Raw genomic sequence first — 19,938 nt, 5'->3', positions numbered from 1 at the left:
TTACCATCACCCAAACCACAACCACTGCAGACACCATCGCCGTTTGGAATAACAGGGAACAATGGGCACAACGTACCCATTACAGACACTTGGATCTGGACATTCAGGCATCTAACTCGGGGCACAAGTGTGCGAGAAGCACCATTCAACATCGTCAGCATAGCCCTTGCACTCTCCTCAATTATGGACTCATTGGGTGTCCGGCACACGTTCGCGCCCAGAGAGCACAGCCAAAACCCCAGCACCATGTTAAATACAGAGCTCCGTCATGTGGAGAAGACTGAAGCCGAATGGTGGCATCTCAATGGCTGTGCACGTGCATGGGCGGAACAGGTGATGCGGTAATAGTGCATGCACCAATGGGGGCGTTGGAAAACTCCAACGACAAATTCTGATACACTTTTAGGATCCTCTCCTCGCCAAGTAACTATGAAAAGACTACGTTCCGCATAACAGAGCTCGAGTAGTTCATGTAATTCAGATTGGCTTGGTGACAAGAGGCGGAATGAAGCTATGGTGCAAGGCATATGGGTCGGAACAAGGGAAATGAAGTTCGCGGAGCAGAGTGCTGGTCGAGTGAGAGATCCAAGTGCAGTCATTGGGGCCAAGCCAGGAGCATTAACATTTACAAACGGGATTACACTTCATTGTGCCGTTTTCTCACAAGTTCTTTCTCTTCTTTTCCGTCTCGTCTGCTGTGGATGCATATATATGTATGTATATATATATATATATATATATATATATATATATATATATATATATATATATATAACTGATATATATATATATATATATATATATATATATATATATATATATATAACTGATATATTATATATATATATATATATATATATATATATATATATATATATATATATATATATATCAGTTGTGATATATATATATATATATATATATATATATATATATATATATATATATATATATATATATATATATATATATATATATATATATATATATATATATATATATATATATATATATATATATATATATATATATATATATATATATATATAACTGATATATATATATATATATATATATATATATATATATATATATATATATATATATATATATATATATATATATATATATATATATATATATATATATATATATATATATAACTGATATATATATATATATATATATATATATATATATATATATATATATATATATATATATATATATCAAAGGGCAATCGGTGATCACCCAGGCAAGTCCCGAACAACTGTTCCCTTCAGGGAGGCCCCACAGATGTGCACCTCTTTTGCAGTTTCCTCCCTGCACCTCATTTGCACCTCACCACACCCACTCGCACCTCCTCAAAGCCCGCACCTTGACCCCATCGGTGTTCTTCCTCAGCGATTGGGCCAAACGGTTTCATCAACCCAGCTTGGTAAACAAGAGGTCACAACCGCCTTGTTCTTTTCTTACCTCTCTTGCTAATCTAGCCGAACTCTGAATGTTTCTGATGGCACCTGTTGTGTTAGTAGGAAAGTAAGACTATAGAAGAAATTACATTGGTATAGCTCTGCCCTGTGTCTTCTTTTGTACATGACTTTATTTTGCTGCAACTCACCCATCCTTGCTTGCCCCTTTTGTACGTATTTTCACTGTAATTGCACCCATTGCTTGCTTTTACCACATACTTTTCCTCACCCTTTCTGTAAATAAATTGCTTACTATTGTAATATACCCAGTCCGTATCGTCTTTTCCTCCATTGGCCTGGCATAGTCTGCACGTGTTGTGAGCTGGGAAGTTATGTCCCATGTGATTTGCTCTTGTTAGCCAGCGTACACTCACTGTATCGCTCAGCAGTAATCCGAGTGTATGCTGAGGGCACGAGCCCCCCTTGAAGCTGTCATCCACTGGAAAGGTAAAGCGTAAAGTAGTGGGTACCCTGCCAGGATTGGTGGTACTAATCGGCATTCGTGGTTGAATCACAACCTGCCGAGCCGTGGAGTTATCTACGGCTGGTGGCTTCAGGACCGGGTGTTCATGAGGAACTCGGGCGCTTCTCAGTCTCATCTGTTGGTGTTTGTCGTATTTCTGAGAGTCCGATTTTCATTTGGGAACAGAACAATTGTGGTTAACCATTTTGAAATTGCCATTCTTTTGTTGAAAATCTGAAAATTATCTTTGAAAGATTGTTTAAATTACAGATTTTGCACTAGTAACGGCAGGTTCAATGTGCCTGGCGATCTAAACCGAGTCGGTATAAACACACACAGTGCATGTGCTAAAAGTCTCATTTAGCATCCATATGTCATTTCGAAATTCCCGTATTGATGAAGTTTTTCAAACATTTGCACAGGTTCGTCTGCCTCACCTGTTTGTTCTGGAACCTGATATGGCACAATCACGGATGTCGGGTCGCCACAGTCCCAGCGAAGCCCGGACAGGAGCAGTTCCTCTTCGGTGCTTTCTGCTGCTTGGGTAGGTTGGGAAAATAAGATATACTTGTTATAAGTGCGAGATATTCTTGATAGACACAGAAAGATGGTACCATAATACCTCGCTTAGCACTCAGGATGCATTCCTGGAAAAAGAGAGCACTAAGATGGATCATTATACCATGGTTTATATGGATGTGTTCCCGACTGTAATATTTCTTATACGCGAGTGGTATACGAGGATTTCATTGGGGTATCGGTAACAGCGCTGATAATAATGCAGATCGTAAACATATTATTTTATAAATACTGGAATAGATGGTAAACAACAGCTGAAAGAATTCAAGGGCTGCCTGGTCATCAGCACTCGCAGCATCACCACTGATATGGATGCTGTGCAAAACAATGTGGTGCTTAAACCTGTGGCACCAAGTTTAACCGGCTCTCCCCCTTCTCTGACAAACTGTTCTTTAAACGAGTTAACTTCGTTTTTGTTAACGAATTGGTGGATGGGGCAGAAGCTTTTATCTTGTCTGCATTGTTGAGAATTGTTCTCATGGTCGACATAGCCAAGTCTAACACACGACCCACTTCCACCTAATTGGCTCAATGTGTGTGCATACAAACAATGGTGACAGGTGCGTCTACTTGGTGAGCGCTGTGTGTTATGGATTTTCTTAAATTTTATTTTGTTTGTTATTTTTTTAGTTAAAGAAAAACTCTCCAGGACAAAGAGCTCTACAGGGTTGCACCAGGTGAGGTATTACTGTACTAGCATGTATGTATGTGTGTATATATATATATATATATATATATATATATATATATATATATATATATATATATATTAGTTAACTATATGTTACCATAGGTACTGGTTGTGCAGACAGAGACGGAAAGCGCCAGAACAGGATCAAAACCGAAATCAAACACAATCGTCTGTTGGAAGGAGCCGTGCACATCTGCAGAAAAACGCAGCCGAACAGTGTACACAGCTTCACTGGAGCCCGCGTGCCCTTGCGTGTTGCACTGGCCGGCCGGTTGGTGCCACTCCTGGGTTCCTTTCCCAATCGCTGGTGGATGAGCACTGCCGTGGAGCAGCGCGTAGTCTTTCAGTTCAATGGCCGCTTCATCTGCAGGATCCACTGGGCCTTTTGCCGAGCAGCAGAAGATTGAGTCGATAGAGAAGTATGACCGGTCAGAGTCATGCAGCAGGGCGATGTGCGAGAGACAGAAATTTGGCTGAAAACACGCAAAGCAAAGGGTAAGTCAACTGGCTGGTGAAATGATCAAAAAGTGACACATTATGTTTTACACCAGTAAAGTAGCAGAAATAATGATGGAATTGTGGGGTGTCATCTGTTCATTTTCACTCATATAATCAGCGGTTTATGGCTAGCCCACTGTCAAATGTTGAGCGAGTTAATAATTTTTGAATTGTCGAAGGCTTATGGAGGAGCATGAACATACATCACGTGTTGGACAAGGACAAAATCAGATGTGTACTTGCACACAAAGGCAACAATGGACAAAGTGACACGATATATGGGATAAATCAAATCTTGTGTTCAGATGCAAGTGTTGGAAAGGCCAGCCCAATATTGTGAGACAAGACAGTGCCCATGTCTTCAGATGTTGAGATGAATCCGTTTGTTGACTCCTAATATGTTGGAAAAGCAACTGCTTCTTTGCTGTGATGCAAGTCTTTCTTCAACAACCCCAGAATAATTTTAACCATGAGCATAAAACTGGCTTGTAACAAACAACACTTTTGAGAGAATTTATACATTGATATATACATTCATATTATTATGCTTCAATAGGAAACGAGAGAGAAAATCAAAGAACACACTGCAGGAAAGCATGCCAAGGTCCATAACAGCGATCATGAAGTACTTTGTAATACATCCCAGAAAGTCATCCATGCTTTGACTGGTCTCAGCAAATAGAAGTGAAAATAAAAACATAAGGGCAATACCCCTGAGCGTTCACCTGATAGCGGCTGGATAAGATAACCAGAGAACCACTGGTAGTATTTTGTGGGATGACCAACATATTATTTAACAGAGAAGAAAGTAAATACCTATGGAATTTTTATTAACGTCGTGAACAAACTTGGGTACATCAAGGGTGATGAAGGTTGTGGTCAAGTTTCATGGAAATTGTGCGTGCGGTTTCAGAGAAGAAAGCAAATACATATTTTGGGGGGCAACCCCCCCCCCACCCACACTCCATTAGACCCCAATTTTTTTTCTAATGTCATGAACAAACCTTGGTACATCATAGGTGATGAAGGTTGAGGTCAAGTTTCATCGGAATTGCGTGTGTCGTTTCTGAGAAGACAGCAAATACCTATTTTGGGGGGGGGGCACCCACCCATAAACTCCTTCCGTAGACAGCCTCAGACCGCAATTTTTTCATGCTATGAACAAACTTTGGTACATCATGGCTGATGAAGGTTGTGGTCAAGTTTCATCAGAATTGCATGTGCACTTTCTGAGAAGCAAACTATTTGGGTGGGAGGGCAACCCCCATAGACCCCCTTCGGGCCCAATTCCTTAAAAGCCATGAACAAACTTTGGTACAGGCACGGTGATGAATGTTGTGTTAAAGTTTCATCAAAATTGTATGTGTAGTTTCAGAGAAGCTGCAAGTATATGTGGATGGACGGACGGACGGACGGATGAAACGCCATCCCATAAGCTCCCCAGAACTACGTTCCAGGTGAGCTAAAAATGAAGTATTATACTCTACATGTGAGGATTGTGAGCCAAAGGTGAATGCTCTCCCAGGGTGTAGCGTGATGCACTGTGACCCTGCTCTCATGCTTTTCTAAAGCCCCACATAAGGATATAGCAATCCAGGATGGCTTAAATCTCTACAGATTCCGTTGTCACCCCTGTAACCCACAAAGTCCCCACCCCCTGGCCTGGAGCATGAACCCGGGTTCAAATCCCCCAAAAAATGCTACATATTTCATGCACACTTCAATGTTGATTACATACGTACAAAGTTTCATTTAATGTTTTCAAATGTGTCCGTAATTACATTTGTTGGTACAGTAATACAGCTTTTGATCCCGCACGAGGGGATGGGGTCAAAAATCACGCTGCTCTTGCACCTTCTTGCCATGTGATCATAATGACCAAGTTTGCCAAATTTCTGCACAACCGTTTAGGTCTTTAGGATATAGGGTGACGGATGGACAGACAGACAGACAGACAGACAGAGAGAGGGACGGAGCCGAATACAATATCCCCTGTATTTTCAAAGAGCATGGGGATAATAAGGTGGAAATTCACTTTGGTGGTGCTGGTGATATTCCCTGAAAGGGCCTTAAGTAAGGAATTCATTCACACAACCCATCTGACATACAAAGTTTATCTACATATCCTATTTGGGTAACCCTTCCGGAATACTTATAAAGTGTTGGATTGATGTTAGCTTTTTGTTAGAAGACAAAAGTGGATAAAGTGGATAAAGTGTTGGAAGACGTCTCACATCAGGATCACTTTTTGAAATAAATTAATTAATCGGTCAATGTTTGTGATGGGGATTCGTTCGTGTTGCGGGTTAGAAATGAGAGAAATGTTTGGGAGGTGGGGTCTTTTTATTGACAGCTTCTTTCTAACCATGGATTTCAATTTGGACGTATTAAGCACCAATAGATCCAAAAGAGACCAAGCATTCACATTGTATTATTATTTCGGGAACGAGAATAAACACGGATATATGATATTCCATCACGCAATGGATGTGGTCAATAATTCAGGAGACAATTCTATCACTTGCCGTTTTCTGTTTTTGCATTCAATAATTTGAGTTCTGTTTACCAGATCTTTAACAAATGTAACTTATGTGCACCTCTCGAGTAAGAAAGGTTCTCATTGAGAGAAAGGAAGGATTGAAGTCAACCTGTGAAAGGTGAAAGTCAGTTCTTATTTGAAGACAACTTACATGAGTGTACTCAGATCTTCCACACAAAAAAATTTGGGATCGTTTCCAGAAGAGCGAATAATTAGTCCAAATGTCGGTTGCCTTTCATGTTTTATAAAATCACTCCTTTTTCACTTCAAATAACGACTGCAAGTGACCAGTGCATGAAGCAGGTTAATGTAGATGTATCTACCTGGGTGTCAGTATTTTTGTTACTCCAGCACAATGAATCAGAACTGTATTACTCTGTGTTGCAGACATGACTAAGAGGCATGACAAGAAGAGGTTTAGATGATTAAGCTAGCAGCACTTGCTGTATCCTTCCTCTTCTCCACCAACAAGATGAAGAAAAATAACAAACTTTGGCAAATGCATACTTTGTCAAGAAGATATACAAGAGGTACTTCAAAATGTCCAAAAGCCTTCCATGGAGACACTTATTTCTGCCCTCTGATGTATAATAGGCAGGATGAGAGTGACAATATAAACGGCTGCCACCAGAGGCATTCAAATTACGACCAGACTTGCACTAGCAAGCAAAATCTAAATCTAATTCAGAAGAGACATGGGCCATCTCCTTTACCTTCTGAAGCTTCAGGATCTGATACTACAGAAACAAGCTGATCAAGAAGGTATCAATATCTGAGTCGAAATTTGTGAAATGGTCTCGGTGCATATTCTGCAAAAACAAATCTCACAAAAGGTGAAGGAAATGTTGAATGTTAGCACACGAGAAGTTTGCCGATCGATTGAAAATGCAGCAGAGGAGCAAGACGATGAAGACATGTTGCATGAAAAAGGTGATCATGACATGCTGCATGTACAGGTATTCCCCGCTTAATGAAGGGGTTACGTATATTTATACCCTTCCTATAGTGAGATTTTGTTATGCGGAAGCTCGTTTTCCATTATTTATTAAACTAGCAGGGGCTACACAGCATTGCCCAAGAGAAAACGATATCCCCACCTCTCAGCTGGGTGAGATTGGAAGTGTTGAACATTGAAAAGCTTTGGAGTTATTGGCCTTATAGTGGTTACCTTTTTCCTGTGAGCCGGCGGCAACAATGCCTGACCCCATATCCCAATATACATTTTATCGCGGCCTTTGGTGGTCTCGACACGGACGCCAAGGCCAACATGTAACAGTTCAAAACGTTGCCCACATTCTGAAGTAACAACACCCAATTTTTTGGGCCTCTCGGTGCTACGGTTCGGCTGTGAAAGAATAATATACAGACACACAAACACACAAACAAGAAAGACGTCGTGTAGAGTACGATACTTGCAAAATCCCGAAAACAAATTTGCCATTAAAAAAAAATAGTGCTTGAATTCAGCGACCTGATATGCAAATCCACTTCAAGTTACAACTCAATTAAATGAAAATTGATGATTTTAGAAATTTGACAAAGTTATTGACCTTTCGACCCCAAAAGCAATAAGCTTCTTACTTATGACCAACTACCATTTTGTGAAGGTTTGTGAAGGTCGATTTAAAAATGTGACCTGAAGGTGATTGACATACAAGCAGCCAGGCAGACAGAATAACGCACAAGACCAACCAATACACTGAAAAATCTTCGATTTTCGCAAGTAACAAACACTTGAAAAGATGTGTATAGATTACACTTTGTTTCCTCACCCTAATTCTTCGGTCCACTGGCGAAACCACATGCTTTGTTTAACGATGGTTTCAGTTCCAAGTAACATTATATTATTATTTAACTCATAATAAATACAGTAACACAATAATAACGTTAATATATTTGTAATACTTACCAAAACAATCTTGAGTCCAAGTTTCCGTACGAGAAACCCAACAGTCATACAATTTTTAACCCTTTCATTCTGAAAAGTTATTTATTCGCAAGCCTTCTGAAAAGTTAATCGGTGGGAAAAACGTATCACCTTGCACAATCACGAGACACTGCACTATGTTGTGGTGATGGCTCCTTCGTTGTAGCAAATGAAGACCTTTGTTGAGCGACGAATAGCCCTAAATGAAACCATTTGTTATTGCAAACCTTCGCTATTTGAACGTTCGTTAAGCGGGGTCGATTTTTTTATTTTATAACCGAGTATATGCTTGTACTCTGTGGTGTGAACAATGGCCTTGTTGCAATTGAAGCCAATTATCACAAGACATGCTTTGCCAATTATACCAGCAAATTTAACATCAAGCCTTGAGCTTTCAGGGCCCGTGAATCTTACGACAAATATACCAGTGCTTTGAGTACACTAGTTGATCTGAAATCTGATTTGGAGGTTGGAAGGACATATGACTTGGATAGTCTACTCAGCAAGTGCAAGTCTCTTCAAGTCAAGTGCAAGTCAAGTGCAGGAAGGACATATGACAAGGTATTGGCCCTGAAAGGTCACCAAGTACACAACGCAGCATTTGAAGATCAGAATTATGAGATTTTTGTGAATACGGTGGTATTCCTCCAGCTCATGTCTAAATGCAGCAAGATCTGGTGTATACTAGTTCCATTGCTCTGCAAGATGTTTTGAAGGCAGCTTTCAAACAAGTAGCTGATCCATCCTGGTACCCAGAGCAGGTCATGCTTATGATCAGGCAGAGGGCACCAAGCTTCTACACCACACTGCAATGCTGATTCAAGGTGAAATTGCTCAGTTTGACGGGATTTGTATAAAGTCAAGAAACATCACAGACTTGAATCTTGCCTCAGCAAAAATTATTATTCCAGACAGTCTACATTGGCTCATACACTGGGTCATTTCTGCCAATTACAGTAATGATGCTTGAGACTTTTCTCAGGAATGCAGAAACCCATTGGACTAGAGAATCCTCATGGTTTCACAAGGTATTCTCCACTGCTCCTCAGATGCAAGAGTCAAGACCCCAAAGCACACGTCTCACCATGACAAAAAGTCGAATAACCGGCTGCAAATCACTATTGTGCCAAGACTGCATGTAATCGGTCTGATTGGACATGCCAGGTGAATGGACTTGCCTATAGAGGCATGTACATGTATGGGTGACAACTGTGAAAATCCAAGGATCCTCTTGGATTAGGAGGAGGATGATGATTCTGGTAATGTGTCAACCCATGCAACAGAGTGGAGAGTCCCAGGACTTTGAAAACATTTTCCATATCAACTTTCCAGTGTAGCCTCTTTCTCATGTATTTCTGTTTCTGTAAAGTATTTTGTTTTATTTATGAGTAATTTGACCCTTCCTCACCTGGGTGTGACAAGGAAGAGGATGACGACGTTAGTGACAAGTCAACCTATACAATAGATTGGATAATCTCAGAACTTGAGAAATATTTTTGTGAATATATACTTTCCAGTGGAGCTTTAGCCTAGTGTTTCCTTAGCAGCAAGGGCGGCAGGCCTGGATTCTAGGGTCCTGAGTTCGAGCCCCGTTGGCTGCTGAATTAACACCAGGTGGGGTTGACTCAGACTGTCATCCTTCCGAAGTCGGCGAAATGAGTATCAGTGTACTGGAAGAGGAGCACAGCATCAGCGGCACAGCTGTGCTTCCAAGAAATGATAGCTACCTGGCAGCCAAGCTGCAATATGCAAGAACAGAGTGTAGCCTTATTTGTTGCATTTGTAATTATTTTATTCAATTTGTACTTTGGATAACAGCAATGATGCAATTAACATTACCCGACTTAGAGATCATCACCCTCATCTTAGAGACTTTAGAGAGCTGACCCCAGCCTTATCCCGGCCACAAACATCGGCCTTAAGTAAAAGGTGATACCACAATGTGAAGTGACACCCCCCTAGAAATTTTCCAGAAAGATTACCCGAACAGAAAACGAAGTCAGACCTTGTAAGTGGTGTGGGTTGTGTGAGCCCGTTTTTCCCAAACCCTGCTCCTGGACTGTGGATACAAACCTGGCACTTCAATGTGAACGTCCATAAATTTGTGCAATTCTTGTCGCTCACAGACAGGTTCAGCTCAGGACTGTGATGCACCCGGACGCCATCGAGAGCAGTGACCATCTGAAAATGCATGAAACAAGAAAAAGAGCTTTCAAAAGCAAGATTATAAGCACTGTATTACACAAAAAGCATAAATTTCTTCAGCACAAATTATGAAAAAAGACAACAAGGAATTGATCGTTTGACAATGTCTTGTGCAAATGTCAACAATCTGTAATCTCAGGTAACTTGTGGGAAGAAACCCAAGATCCAGAAATTGAACGACAAACCTTATTTCAACTACAGGGTATAGAGAAACACCTTGCCCCGCACAGTCTTGAGAGCAAGGGCATGGGAAGGGTCTTTTCAACTCTTGACTTGCATTGCCGAACACAATCTATATTTCCGAGCACAAGCACGTTTCCCATCACGAGCCTCAATTTTGGCCGAATCTCGATATTCCACTGCCCTGAGAGCATGAGGGGCAAATTTGATTGGTCAAGATAATGTAGAATACCATGGTATTTTGGACAAGTCCTGCGAATTGGAAGATTTTTGAAAGTGTCAACAAGCCGATTATGTTATCCACAGTGTTCAAATAGATAATTCAAGTCAAAGAAAATAAAGATTTTAAAGGCTGTAAAAAATATATATATATATAAATATATATATATATATATATAAATAACTTTTTTGGGAGTTTAGCACCGTTGAGGCACCATCTTTTACACCACCTTATTTTACACATTAAATTAGTTATTCGTGCCTGTTGTTTGTGCTCTTTATAATGTCTCAAAAAACAATAAGTTTCCTGTTTGGAATGATTTTCAAGAAGAAAAATGAATTTTTTTTAAATTACCTTGCTCTTCTGTGCGCATGTGCGCTTGGGATGTAATTCCATACAATTTGCCAAATTAAAAGCCAAAGTACTGCTAAACTACAGGTTTGTTTTCGGATTCATTTTCCAATTTGTGTTGAAACTACAACATTCAATTGAAATTAGGTGGTTCCTCAAAACAATGGCTGATGTTTGTAGACAGGCACAGACAGAGTGAACCTATTGCTTAACCACCAATTTTATGCTACACAAGCAGGGTAATAAGCATATAGATATGGAACTTGTCACCTCCTCTGATAATGATATTTTCACCTCACAAAGACTGGTGTATTCTCCCAATTCAAGGCAATCAAGGCCCTCCCACACAGAATTAGGAAATACAGTACCTAACAAAAAAAAGTTTTTTAAGCATAGTATAAACAAGAAAGAGCAATCAGATGTTGTAGACCCTCGCATCGGCTCGTTTTGTGTGGTGTATTTTGTGTGGCAAATAAATGGAAGGATGTACGAAATGAAAGGTCGTTAATTGAAAATGAAAGTTCTAAATGGTCTAGTAAATATGTAAAGGTCAAATGGTCTGAAGGCCCAAAGGTCTAAAGGTCAAAAAAGATCCAAAAATATATAAAAGTGTCAAAAAATGTCTAATTGGATCTAAAGGGTCAAAATGATCTGAAGTGTCTCAAGGGTCTTAAGGATCAAAATTATCTGAAGTGTCTAAAGGGTCTTAAAAGGTTGAATGAGTGTACAGGGTATTAAAATGTCTGAAAGGTGTGATGATCTAAAGGTCTAATGGTTAGAAAGGAGTCCAAGTGTCTTAGGATACTAAAGTGTCTTAAGATTCCAAACGGTCTTAGGGGTCTAAAGGGTCTTAGGCGGTCTAAAGGATCTTAAAAGGCGTTATGGTTCCAAAGAATCTTAGGGGACTGAAAGGGTCTTGAGGTTTGAAAGGGTCTTAGGGATCTAAAATTATCTTGGGGTTACAAAGGGTCTAAAGGGTCTTGGGGTTGTAAAGGGCCTACTGGGTTTTTGGGGTCTTAGGGTTCTTGGGGTATTACAGTTCTTAAGGGTCTAATGTAATTCATAACACTCACATTCTGTGTGTACAAACAAACAAACAAACAAGAAGGACATTGTGCAGAGTATAATACGTACTTGCAAAATTTCTCAAACAAATTTCACCTTAAAAATCATTGGTGGTTGAATTCAGTGACTTGATATGCAAATCTTCAAATTTCAAGTCAATGGGATGGAAATTGAGGATTTTACAATTACCACCATAGTTGTGACCTTGGGCCTATGTTTACCTTTTGGTCGATGTTGACCTCAAAAATAATTGGTGGTTGAATTCAGTGACCTGAAATACAAATACTCTTCAAATTTCAAGTCAATCGCATGAAAATTGAGGATTTTAGAAATCTCACCTAAGTTGTTGACCTTTGACCTATGTTGACCTTTTGCCCTCAAAAACAATAGGCTTCTCAGGTGAGACTACCTATGCAACTTAGTAAATTGTGACCCGTAGGCAATAAAGACAGACAGACAGACAAACAAACAAACAAGAAAAAGACGTCGTGCAGAGCACGATACTTGTACAATTCACCGCCCACCGCACCCCCCCCCACCCCCCAAAGTTTGCCACGGGTACATAAAATTGTCCATTTCATTCAGAATAAAATTGACAATCTTAATCAAAGCTCAGGTCTATTGGATAAAATTGATTACTTTTCAGATTGAACTTGATGATTTTAGAAGTTTGACCTTGAGTTGACCTTTGACCTTTTGACCTCAAAAATAGTTGGTTTCCAAATTGTGACAATATGCAAATCCTGCTCAAATATCAAGTCAACTGCATGAAAAATGATGATTTTTAGAAATTTGACACCAAGATGACCTTTGACTTCAAAATAAATAGGCTTCTCAGTTGAGACTACCTCTACAACTTGGTAGAGTTTCGTGAACATCAGTTTGAAATTGTGACATGTAGGCAAACAAACAGATAGAGACACAAGCCGGTAGGTGGCCATGGGTCGGTTGTCCTCAAATTTTCTTGTCTCAGATGAGACAACTTCGATTTCTAGTGCGGTTATAACATAATATAATTAAAAGGCTGCCGCTCAATGATTTCAATCATAACCACACTAGAAATCGAAGTGTCGACATCACCGTCATACCGAAGAAAAAAAAAAACAGGGAGTCTGGAACACTGACGCTAACCATTACCTTGACGTGTTTCGACTTATGAGTACCTTACAAGTAACTTTTGTCGACGTGTGCCAACGTTCGCATATCGTGCGTACAACTTATTCCCATCGCATGCGGAACGTGTGTCATACGGCAAGTACGTCGTAAAATGTTTAACACATTTATAATTACAATACGTACTCCACTTAATACGATGTATGATAGCGTACTTTAGCATTTTATTCACGCATACCAAACTTACCCATACCGTATTCAACGTGCACCAGCGTTTTAGACGCATTTTTCAGAGGTCGGCATATGCTGGCAAGATCGCCAAGGTGTGACTGCGATGTTGACACTTCCATTTCTGCGGCGGTTATGATTTGAATCGTTGTGGGGCAGCCTTTTAATAGGCTACGCCACGTGATTGTCGGCGATACGTGCAGCGCGCTATGCATAAGTTAGACTATCGTTGGGCATAGGTTGGGAAGGCCGACAACAGGCTCAGCATTCGTTGGTATAAGTTAGCTATAACACAACGAAACGTTCTGTGTCCGTTACTAATATGTTATGCATACGACCAACTCGTTATGAATACGTCCGAATCTTTAAAAAAAAAAACATCAAAAGTTCAACGTAAGCCAGCGTTTTACATACATTTTAATACGTTGCCATTGCTGGCTAAAACGTCAAGGTGTGACTGGGCCTTAACCACATCTCGGACGTGGAGTGATTTTATTCGTACTTGGCACAAAGACAACACATGATGGTATACATATGCACGTCATTTATTTTCGACATTAGATCCAAGATGGCTGACCGACAGCCATTTTGGTTGTAAAAAAACTATAACAAGCCTGAAGACGACAATGGTTCATGAGCGGTATTTGACGATGTAGATTGTCTCAGAAGTCAAGGATGAGACAATGTGATAATTTTTGACCAAGTTATAAAAATGATCAACATGATGTGGTACGAGTGACAGGTTATTAGCTGCAAAATGTCGAAAACCTGGTTTCGTTCAACAACATTCAAAATTTGACCTTTGCATAACCTTTAAAGGTCACAACACAATGTTGTGGGCATGAAATAAGGAAACAGGATACATGCTATAGCTTATTGGAGTTAGTTCATCGAAGAAGGTCGAAAACCCGGTTCAATTCCCACAACTTTGAAAATTTGACCTTTGTGGCCTTTAAAGGTCAAAGGTCAAGGATTATGACCTTTGGTGCAAAACTTCCTCTGGAACATTCCAGGAACAATATAACGTCATATAGGCTATATGGCATTTCGCACTCCTCGGATTATCCATACTTTGATGAAATCAGCGTAAAAAACAAGCTTGAAGGGGGTGCCACGGGCAAGGTGTTCGAGATAGAGAAAAATGGTTTGAAGACTTTAGGTGGGGAATGAGCGGTATTTGACGATGTAGATTGTTTCAGAAGTCAAGGATGAGACAATGTGATAATTATGATCAATGTGATAATGTGATCAAGATTATGCATTAAAAATATTGTCATCCTAGCTCTCAAAGTTTGGGCGGTCGTATGATTTTTTATGCCAAAATTAGCAATTTTCTAAGTTTTTGACCTTGTGACCTTGACCTTGGGATGAAAATGAAAAATCGGACAACGACAAGTTTTAGATAATTCATTTTGCTATTCAAATACCGAAGAACCCATTCCATTCAGTCAATTCCCTAGGATAAGATAGATTTTTAATCCGACTACCCCTAAAAATGGCTATTTTATGGGCGTGGCACCGCCCACAATGGGCGTAGTACGCCCTCATCCAGGAAAACACAACTAGACATTGATATTGAACACATAACCAAGTTTCATCAAGATCGGATCAAAGTGCACCGAGTTATGCTCTGGACAGACAGACACACAGACAGACACACAAACATAACGAATATAGTGGTCACTCTGGCTGGCGCTCGTGAACCAAAAAACAAAAATTACAAGTGGGCGTGGCTCCGCCCACAATGGGCAATCTTACCTGCTACCCTACTATCTGTCACTGCCCATTTCTTCAAAACCTATCTTCTCCATAAAAATTGACCGAATGAAACTGAATTTTTTTATATGTTGTACATATGGCCAATGCGCACAATTTCTCGAGTGGGAATTTCGATTAAAAAAAAAAAAAAAATCGAGAAAAAATATGACAAAAAAACAAAAGTGGGTGTGGCTCCGCCCACAATGGGCGAGGGACGCCCATCGCCAGGAAGACAAAACTGGGCATTGATATCAACATCATATTCAAGTTTCATCCAAATCGGATCACATCCCACAAAGTTGTGCTCTGGACAGACAGACAGATATACACAGAGATGCCAACTTTTGGAAATCAGAATTAGGGAGGATTTGCAACCGACACCAAATAATGTGCGTGAAGCGCACATCTCGAGCGCGGAGCGCTCGACCCTTGCGGCGGGGTCCAGGGCCCGCCTTAGGGCCCTGGAAGCTCTGGGGTTCTAGACGCTCTCTGGTGCCCTCTGAGCCATATTTTGGAGCATTTAACATGTTAAGAATTCCCACTTTTTGAACAAAAAAAGGGGAAAATTGTGCACTTTTTAATGTTACATGTATGTTAATATTAGTAAGTTAGGGGACAATCAAAGATAAAACAAAAAGCACAAAAGAAGCAATATTTTTCTTACCTTACTGGCTGGTACTACTGCTGCTTGCTTTTTCCATGGCAGCTTTGCTGAGTGACAGCTGTGTGGCTCTTTTAGCCCTTCTGATTATGTCTTTGCTGTATTCTCTCTGGTAGCAAGGGGTGCTATGAGCTAGTTTTTCAATTAAGAGAGCTTCCAGGGTTTTGACACTCAAATTGGGACGAAATTCAGTATGGTTCTTCCGTACAAGACTGAGTGCCCGCTCACATGATGCGTTCGAATGAGGAATGACCAAGATTCCCTTCATCACTTTGCTCAAATTAGGATACTTCTTGGCACCACTGCAGGGATCTGTGAGCTGTGAAATCCGATGCCACTGCTCGTCCACTCTCACTGTCTCAGTAGCAATTGTAGCTATGGAGGCGTCTCTGCCTGGTAGTGAGCGAATTCACTCTCAAGACTGTCTATGTCACTATCACCGCCACTGAACAGACAGGGAAATTTCTTGATGAAAAACTCCACACAGTCAAACCCCACTTCTTGGTGTAGCTTAACATCCAGCACCTGAGCATGCTTGGCTAATTCATCATCTAGCGGCCAGGTTTTGAAGATATAATTGCAGGCTTTCACATAATATGAGCGAACTGCACTGAAGAAACCTTGGATGTCTGACTCACTCAGAGTGAAGGTGGATTTCTTGAGACTCCTTTGTTCCCTTATATACAGTTTGGCATCGTTCCCAATCATGAGGTCCTCATCATTCTTCTGATGATTTCTGTCAGAGAAGGGTACATTTACCAGAGCAACCGATGACACCGATGGTTTCAAAAACCGTACGAAGATATCTTTCAGAAGACCATTCAATTCTCCGTGCAGGAGATGAATACAGGGTTCGTCTCTTTGGAGCAGAAGATTCCCCTTCTCAAAAAGCTTGTTGGCATATCGAAGGAAGAAACAATAGAGTTTTGTTTGTGGAGACAAGAACATCCTGTTGACACGTTTTTCTCTAGATTCCTGCACAGTGTTTGAGGAAGATGCGCTTTTAGTTGTGGAACTCGTAGTACACTTAGCCGCAGGGCGATCACACTTGCGTTTACTGCCAGCAGAAGAGGTCAGACTCGTAGTACCAGATCCAATTTTACGTTTGAGGAGAGAGCTTGAGGTAGGTGCAGCCAAGGAAGAAGACCTCTGATTCGAAGGTTTTGCTGAGCTTCTATCAAGTGATTTGGCAAAAGCAGAACTTAACTTGGGTCCTTCTTTGCCTGTAGATGGGACTATCACAGTCTTTCTCGACTCTGAAGGGATCTGCTTTGTAGATGAACGTGATGAAGGGCCGGTGATGCTACCTGCTCTCAGCATTGGTTTTGGTGCTGTCCCTGCTGTCTTCTTCGCAGCAGATACCGCAGTGGTAGTGGTGAATGCTGCTCCACTAGTGCTTGATCCTGCAGTGCCAGTACTGGCAGTAGATACAGTGCCGTCCTTCTTGCTCGTTGTTAGAGTCTTGACTACAGTTGGTTGCATTTTTCTTCGTACTTCTTCTTTGAAGAAGAGGCGAAGTGGCTCCCACTGTTCAATCAGCCTGTCTAGGCACTGACCAAGGGACAGCCACCTTGTTGCGACATGCTTCAGAATCTTATGTGTCGGGGCATCACAGAGTTCTTGCAGTGCTTTCACTCCTTTGACGCGTTTACTACTTTTGTCCAAGTAGTAGTAAATATCGATGAGAAAGTCATCTAATTCAATGGGTAAGGCCTGAGCCGCCTTCTTGGCCGTATTGTGCATCATATGGCAAGGGCATCCCATGATGTAGCACTCTGGATTTTGTTTGTGGATATAAGCAGCGACTCCTTTGTGCTTGCCCACCATGACAGAGGCATTATCAGCACAAAAGGAAACACAATTTCCCCACGGAATTTTCCTGTCACTGAACTCATGATCAAGCAGTTTGAAAATGTTTTCTCCAGTGGAATCTTGTTTGCACGCAGGCAAACTTAGCAAACCTTGCTTCACAATCCCAGCACTGTTGTCATAGTACGAAATCAGGACAGGATATAGCTGGGCCTCACCACTGTCATTGCTACCGTCTGTAGCTAGGCTAAATGGAGCTAGTCTAGCAATATCGGCAATAGATGAAGCAGTAACATTTGACAACTCACCAATTACACTGGTCAACAACAAATTTGTTGTCTGCATTTTTAAGCTGATTTAGGACGAATCTGATGCGCTGAATCCAAAACTCACATTAGTTTTGTTCAATCAGGTCAAGTTTTTGAGATATGGCCACATGTCGTTTTTTACATTTTTGTTCACATGTACGCATGTGTGGAGCATTTTAGAAGAAGTTGGTGGGGGTAAAATATCATGTCAAATTATTGTTTTAATTGGAAATAATTATTTTAATGACAAGAAGTATTCAGGTACGATAGTTCTAGGTGATTATGTCGAAAAGGGATCAGTTTGAAGTCATAAACCTCAAAATCTTCCAAAAATTGGTGAGGCAAAGCATAAAGTTCGTGGATCAAAACTAAAGTTAATGGGGCAGATTTTGTAATAATGTGATACAAAAAAGTTGTATTTCTTGAAATAACGAACTCTGAAGAATGTACAATACCTACATGCGCCAATTTATGACATGCGCTTCTGCTCAAGCTTGGAGTGCCACAGTACGAACCCAAAGATTGGAGACTGTTCATTGACAGCAGCAAGCGATCACTGAAATGTGTTCTGCTACACAACGGCAACCAGTTTGCCTCTGTACCCATTGCTCACTCGACTACACTGAAGGAGAAGTATGAAGCGGTGAAGTACGTGCTGGAGAAAATTGGTTATGATCAGCATAAGTGGTTTATTTGTGTTGACCTGAAGATGGTGAACTTTTTGTTGGGACAACAGTCTGGCTTCACCAAGTACCCATGTTTTCTGTGCATGTGGGATAGTAGGGACCGTGCTCAGCATTACACGAAGAAGGACTGGCCTGTGCGGGAGGAATTGGTGCCATGCAAAGAAAGAAACGTCATCAACGACCCTCTGGTGGACAGAGACAGAATACTCTTCCCACCGCTGCACATCAAGCTCGGCTTAATCAAGCAGTTCACCAAGGCTCTGGACAAAGATGGTGACTGCTTCACTTACTTGTGCCAGGCTTTTCCAGGATTGACCATGGAGAAGTTGAAAGTTGGCATCTTTGATGGTTCTCAGATCCGTCAGCTCATCAGAGATCCAGAGTTCAAAACTCAATGAACGAAGTGGAACTGGAAGCGTGGAAGACATTTGTTTTGGTAGTGAAGAACTTTCTTGGCAACAATAAGGCCAGAAACTACGCAGAACTTGTCAACAACATGCTGACTGCTTTCAGAAACCTGGGCTGCAACATGAGCATCAAGATGCATTACCTATTTTCACATATGAACCGGTTTCCTGAGAACCTGGGTTCAATGAGTGACGAGCAGGGGGAGAGATTCCATCAGGACATGAAGGAGATGGAGACCAGGTATCAGGGTCGCTGGGACGCAGTCATGATGGCTGACTACTGTTGGAATCTGAAGAGAGACCTCCCTGCCGCTGAACATTCCAGGAGTTCTGAAGAAACGGAAGTTCAAGCCCTGAAGTTTGAACAGTGGTGACGCAACATGCAATTTACTTGTACTTACCTTTATCAATGCCCACCATTCAGATGACAGTAATCGATGTTTCTATCATGTAATCAATAAATGTTGTTGGCAAAACATTTTTTTTTCTTAAAAACATGTTTAGGATGATATGTGTTGACAAAAATCAGCTGATAATGCCACAAAAATGTAATTGATTTTGTCACAAGATCTGATTTTTTCAAATCAACTTAGCACAAAACCTGACCTGATGGAGAGAAACGGATGCCATTTCCTGATTCAGCAGTGCCAGAATACCCTAATTCACTTGTAGAAATCTAGACAACATTCAGAAAGTAAAAAATTGTTGACCAGTGTTCTTTTTTTCATCTTTGTTCTTGTTCTTTTTTTTTTTTTCTTTTTTTTTTTTTTTTTTTTTT

The 19,938-nt window shown here is 40.7% G+C and overlaps 1 protein-coding gene across 5 annotated transcripts in view; it reads right to left on the bottom strand.

The window, feature by feature from the left end:
* LOC147011936 (ATP-dependent RNA helicase with zinc finger domain-like) overlaps positions 1-19,938 on the bottom strand; it is a 310,053-nt gene that overhangs the window by 263,120 nt on the left and 26,995 nt on the right. For 3 of the 5 annotated variants that reach the window (XM_085857677.1, XM_085857680.1, XM_085857682.1), the window contains exons 6-8: positions 10,243-10,350; positions 3,303-3,678; positions 2,373-2,474 (exon numbers count right to left, since the gene is read on the bottom strand). In XM_085857677.1, coding sequence (XP_085713803.1) covers positions 2,373-2,474; positions 3,303-3,678; positions 10,243-10,350 — 586 coding nt within the window. The remainder of the gene's footprint in view (positions 1-2,372; positions 2,475-3,302; positions 3,679-10,242; positions 10,351-19,938) is intronic. The other 2 variants (XM_085857678.1, XM_085857681.1) reach the window with 1 other exon arrangement.

This window comes from Eptatretus burgeri, chromosome 15 (assembly GCF_056783735.1).
Source record: "Eptatretus burgeri isolate ZD-2024b chromosome 15, Ebu_testis_v1, whole genome shotgun sequence".
In the NCBI taxonomy this organism is placed as follows: domain Eukaryota; kingdom Metazoa; phylum Chordata; class Myxini; order Myxiniformes; family Myxinidae; genus Eptatretus; species Eptatretus burgeri.
Note: the sequence above shows the minus strand (reverse complement) of the source record. Positions and strands in the feature narration are given on the sequence as shown.